The sequence below is a fragment of the Bidens hawaiensis genome, unplaced genomic scaffold, assembly GCF_021521415.1.
Source record: "Bidens hawaiensis isolate Kalapana, Puna unplaced genomic scaffold, B.hawaiensis_p1.1 tig00006617_1, whole genome shotgun sequence".
Taxonomy (NCBI): Eukaryota; Viridiplantae; Streptophyta; class Magnoliopsida; order Asterales; family Asteraceae; genus Bidens; species Bidens hawaiensis.
In genome coordinates this window covers 260,492-264,988 of record NW_027491447.1, presented here as the reverse complement: position 1 = coordinate 264,988, position 4,497 = coordinate 260,492, and the positions used below count along the sequence as shown (strand labels likewise).

Below are 4,497 nucleotides of genomic sequence, written 5' to 3'. Positions count from 1 at the left end.
GCCGGACCTTGATGCGGAAGTAGGGCCGAAACGGACTAAAACTAGTTCGTCTGGAGCGTATAGCACTTCCGCCGAGTCGGATTGCCGGGTTGGATTCGACCTAAACGTTGCGGGGGAGGAAACGTCTTCACCGCCGAGGAGGCGGCCATTGGGAAGGGACGCCAGGGGGAAAAAACCGGCTGAGGGGGAAGCCGTAAACATCAACGATCTTGTTGAATCCCTCAATAAATTCAACAAAACCATGGAGGTGGTCTCTAATGACAAAAAGGAAAAAAAAAGAATGAGAGATTTGGACTTCCTTACAAGAGACTTCAGTAACCTAAATCCGGTCGACCAAATGCTGATGGAAAAACAAAAGGAACGTATCCGGAAGAGGTTGATCGAAGAAGACCAAGCCGAAGAATAAGAATAATGTTTTTTTTTAGTACTTTAATTTTTTTTTAGATATTAATGTGTTTTTTTAATTAATGTGTGTTTTTTTAAATAATTTATGAGTTTTTTTAATAATACGTTTTTTTAATACATTTATAAAAAAATAAAAAAAAAACCGCTCGCGCCCCCTCTCGCGCCCCTCCACACCATGTCCCGGGGCGCGAGCACCACAACCAACACCCATCTTATCAAGTTTCTCTCTCTGCCACACGTCACAATATTATTGGCTGGCGCCCCCACTCGCGCCCCCTCTCGCGCCCCCCACACCCCTAAACCTTATATGAAAAAGATTTGATGATTGATGAAACAAACCATTAATTATTACATGATCATCCTAATTGACTTGTTTTTGCTTTTCAGTTAAAATAATATTTCTTTAGTGACCTACATCAGAACAAGTCTCTCACTCAATATATATATTATATAATGCCAACCTGCATACACACCAAACATTATTCTCTTTAACAACACACACACCACACAGATACACATACAGATTTTCTTTTGCAAAAGGCCAATTTGTAAGTGAGATTCATACACCAGAAGAAGGTAGAGAGAAAGATGGGTAGGGCTCCATGTTGTGATAAAGAAAATGTAAAGAGGGGTCCATGGTCTCCTGAAGAAGATGCAAAACTCAAAACCTTCATTGAAAAATATGGTACTGGTGGTAACTGGATTGCTCTTCCTCACAAAGCAGGTATTAATATTAATATTAATCTTTCTTTCCATTTTTGGATAAGGTTTTGGTGTTGATGGATTTGAGTAATTTTCAGGTTTAAAAAGATGTGGAAAGAGCTGTAGATTGAGATGGCTAAACTATCTTAGACCCAATATTAAACATGGTGAATTCACTGATGATGAAGACAAGATCATCTGCAATTTGTATGCTAACATTGGTAGCAGGTATGTATATATCATCAAATCTTGGATCTTTTTAGAATTGAATATGAATATGAATATGGTCTGATCTGTCTCTGCATCTTACCCTTCTCATACTCTCTGTAGCTTTGTTATTTGTGGGATTTACTGAGTACGATGATGATGATGATATTTGATCTAATTTCTTGTTAACATGTGTTTGAAAACATTGCTCATTTTATGAATAAAATCTTTTGAATTATGTATGTATATGCAGATGGTCAATAATAGCAGCTCAGCTACCAGGAAGGACTGATAATGATATAAAGAATTACTGGAACACCAAGCTGAAGAAGAAGATCTTGTCCATGCTTCCATCTTTTCAAAAAAAGCCTTCTTTTTTTCCATCTTTACCCCTCAACTCACCACCACCATACAGATCAAACCTCTTCTTGACCAACACTTCTTCACCTTTTAGCAGTTACATTAACCCTAACTTCATGAGCTTGAACAACAGTATGAATATCACCTCTCTGCAGCCCACAACCCTTGTTCATGTTCAAGATCATGCCAATGATATTACACATCTCACACCACCACCAGATTCAAACTCTCTGGTCAGTTTGATCACCAACATTAACAATAATGAGAATTGTTTCAGTTTAGGGTTTCAGGAGGATCATCAGAGCATGTACAGCCAGCCTATGGAGTACCAGTACCCTACATCAGATGTTAAAGAAGCCATGCTTGTGTTTGGAAGTGGTGGTGAAGTTCATGATCAAGTCAGTACAGCTGGTTCATCATCTGAAGGTGGGAGTTGTATGAGTCAACTCAGTTATGGAAATTATAGCAAAAGTAATAATAATAATAATAATTATCAGATCAAGCAAGAAGACCAGTTTTCTCTTCAGGGTTTTGGAGATCAAAGTCAAAGTTTCATGATTGACCACAACTACAGTGCTGATCAGAAACCTAAAGAGTACAACTTGAAGAATAATTATGGGAGTTCGCATAGTGATCTTGAGGAAGTCAAGCAACTCATTGGTAACAGTAACACAAACAACATCAGTAGCAGTTACTTGTTTAATAATGAGGATGCATACAAGACAAGAAGTGATCATAAGGAGATATGCTATCATTACTGATGTGTCTGATACACTCTTGTAATTAAGGAAGAAGATACAGATGAGAGACTATGAGACAGTTTCTTGGGGTTTGTGATGATTGTAGTGGAAGACAATATGAAAAATCACAAAAAAACAAGTGTTTATTTGTTTTTTTTATCTTTTTGTGTGGCAGTACATGTACTAGCTTTTCTTTTTGTGCATTTCTTCTTGGAGTTATGATAAATTGTACTATTCTGTCTGAAGCCAAACCACTCCAGTTTGGACTTTGGATCCATAACTCAAGTGCCTAAATATGTAGCTATCACCAAACTCAATAGATTAGAAACAGAAGTAATTTGTAGTCAACAAATATACCAGTCTAAAATAATATATACATTATATGATATCTACAGAAACAACACATAACAAGACATACATAGCATAAATATACTAAAACAATACATGTTTCCTTCTAGTTAGGTTTTCTATTTTTTGTCTTTGTAAAACAACACTTTCGAAAAAAAAAATTGTAAAAGAGGTTTTCTCATAATCATAACGACATTGGTCCAAGTTTTATGAAGTCGTTCTCGTCACCTGAGCATGCATTGCTCTTATCAGATACACGACTAATTAACAGCGTAAGCATTTTTTTGTGTGATTAAGCAAGCAAACTTTGATTAATGTTAGATCAATACAACTCTCTGAAATTTTCAATTGGTATGTAAAGTGTAAAGACGTCCCCCCTTGTTATTTGTCAATAATGGCATATTAACTAACCATATCATATATTTTATGGCATGTACTTTCCAATGATTTTCATGATGCATACTTTATATCTCTTTTCGTGTCCTTGAAGAAACAACCATGGAGATAAACTTCAACAAATGTTCCATGATATATATCCAACTTTTGAAAACATACTATATTAAATATCATTAAAAGTTATACTCAGACACTAAACAAACGAGTATGTAACTGTCCAAGCTTGGTGTTCACATTAAATATTGTACCGATCAATAATCATTATCATTGCAAATTAATGGTTGCTACTATATACGTACACTAGCTAATTGATCCTCAAATGTTTCACTTCATCATCATTCAAAAAGTGGTATATAGTTGACATATTATTCATGACGCTTGTATTTGAATCAATGACGTTGAATTGATTCGCGATCTAGATCGACTAATTATATAGGCTTTATTCGTTACAATGTCATCTTCACATTGCATGGGTCAAAGGTCATGAGTTGTTTTAAAATTTATGAGTGTAAAAGCTTTTTGTCAATTTGACATAGTCATCCATGAATACATATAAAACCTCCTCCATATATATAAAAAATGATGGTGACAGAAAAATAATGAATTGGATGTGGTGGCATTAAGAGGTTGAAAACAACAACAATCAACTGTGGATCAGTATTATAATCTCACTGAACAATCATAGGCCATATTTTTAATAACGATAATTTAAACTTGTTTATTTAATTTGCATGCATATTTTATATGCTGTATTTTTAATGCAGCTTTGATGAGAAACTTCTGGAGGAAAATATATATATCATGTATAATTTAGATTCCGATTATCTATATTCCACTATAGTATTAGGACTTTAATGTGCTCAGTCTATTTCTATATATTGTAATAACTATAGATTGAAATGAATCAATTGAGTATGTACACAATTATATAGTAAACACTTATGCATCTCATGCAAATATATAATTGAAAACGTCTATCACGCTGAAAGCTATTGGGTTCCATACCTACATATGATTGCAATTTTGGTACCTAAAAGTTTGAGTGTTTTCTCTTTGACCATTGTTTTTATTTTTGTTTATATTTTTAATTATTAATCTAAGTAGGGTCCATGAATAGAGTTGACTCTGCTTAAGCATTGTTTGTCTTAACTCGACTGCAATTGATTCCAGTTTGATAATCTACAGAAATTTGAAATAGTTTATCCCATACTCCAAAAGAAATAATTTAAAATCATACAATTAAATAAATAGACTTGTACTATTAATATTTTTACAAATAAAAGAGAACTTTAAAAAGAGGCTGCTTTCCAGGTTTTGACTGGTACACATAAATATAGGT

The 4,497-nt window shown here is 34.3% G+C and overlaps 1 protein-coding gene across 1 annotated transcript; it reads left to right on the top strand.

Annotated features, from left to right (window-relative positions):
- Positions 1 to 744: 744 nt before the first annotated feature.
- On the top strand, positions 745 to 2,815 carry LOC143633080 (uncharacterized). The gene is made up of 3 exons (XM_077101439.1): positions 745 to 1,129; positions 1,206 to 1,335; positions 1,568 to 2,815. The coding sequence occupies exons 1-3, from the start codon at positions 994 to 996 to the stop codon at positions 2,433 to 2,435; spliced, it is 1,134 nt and encodes a 377-aa protein (XP_076957554.1). The 5' UTR covers positions 745 to 993; the 3' UTR covers positions 2,436 to 2,815.
- Positions 2,816 to 4,497: the final 1,682 nt, after the last annotated feature.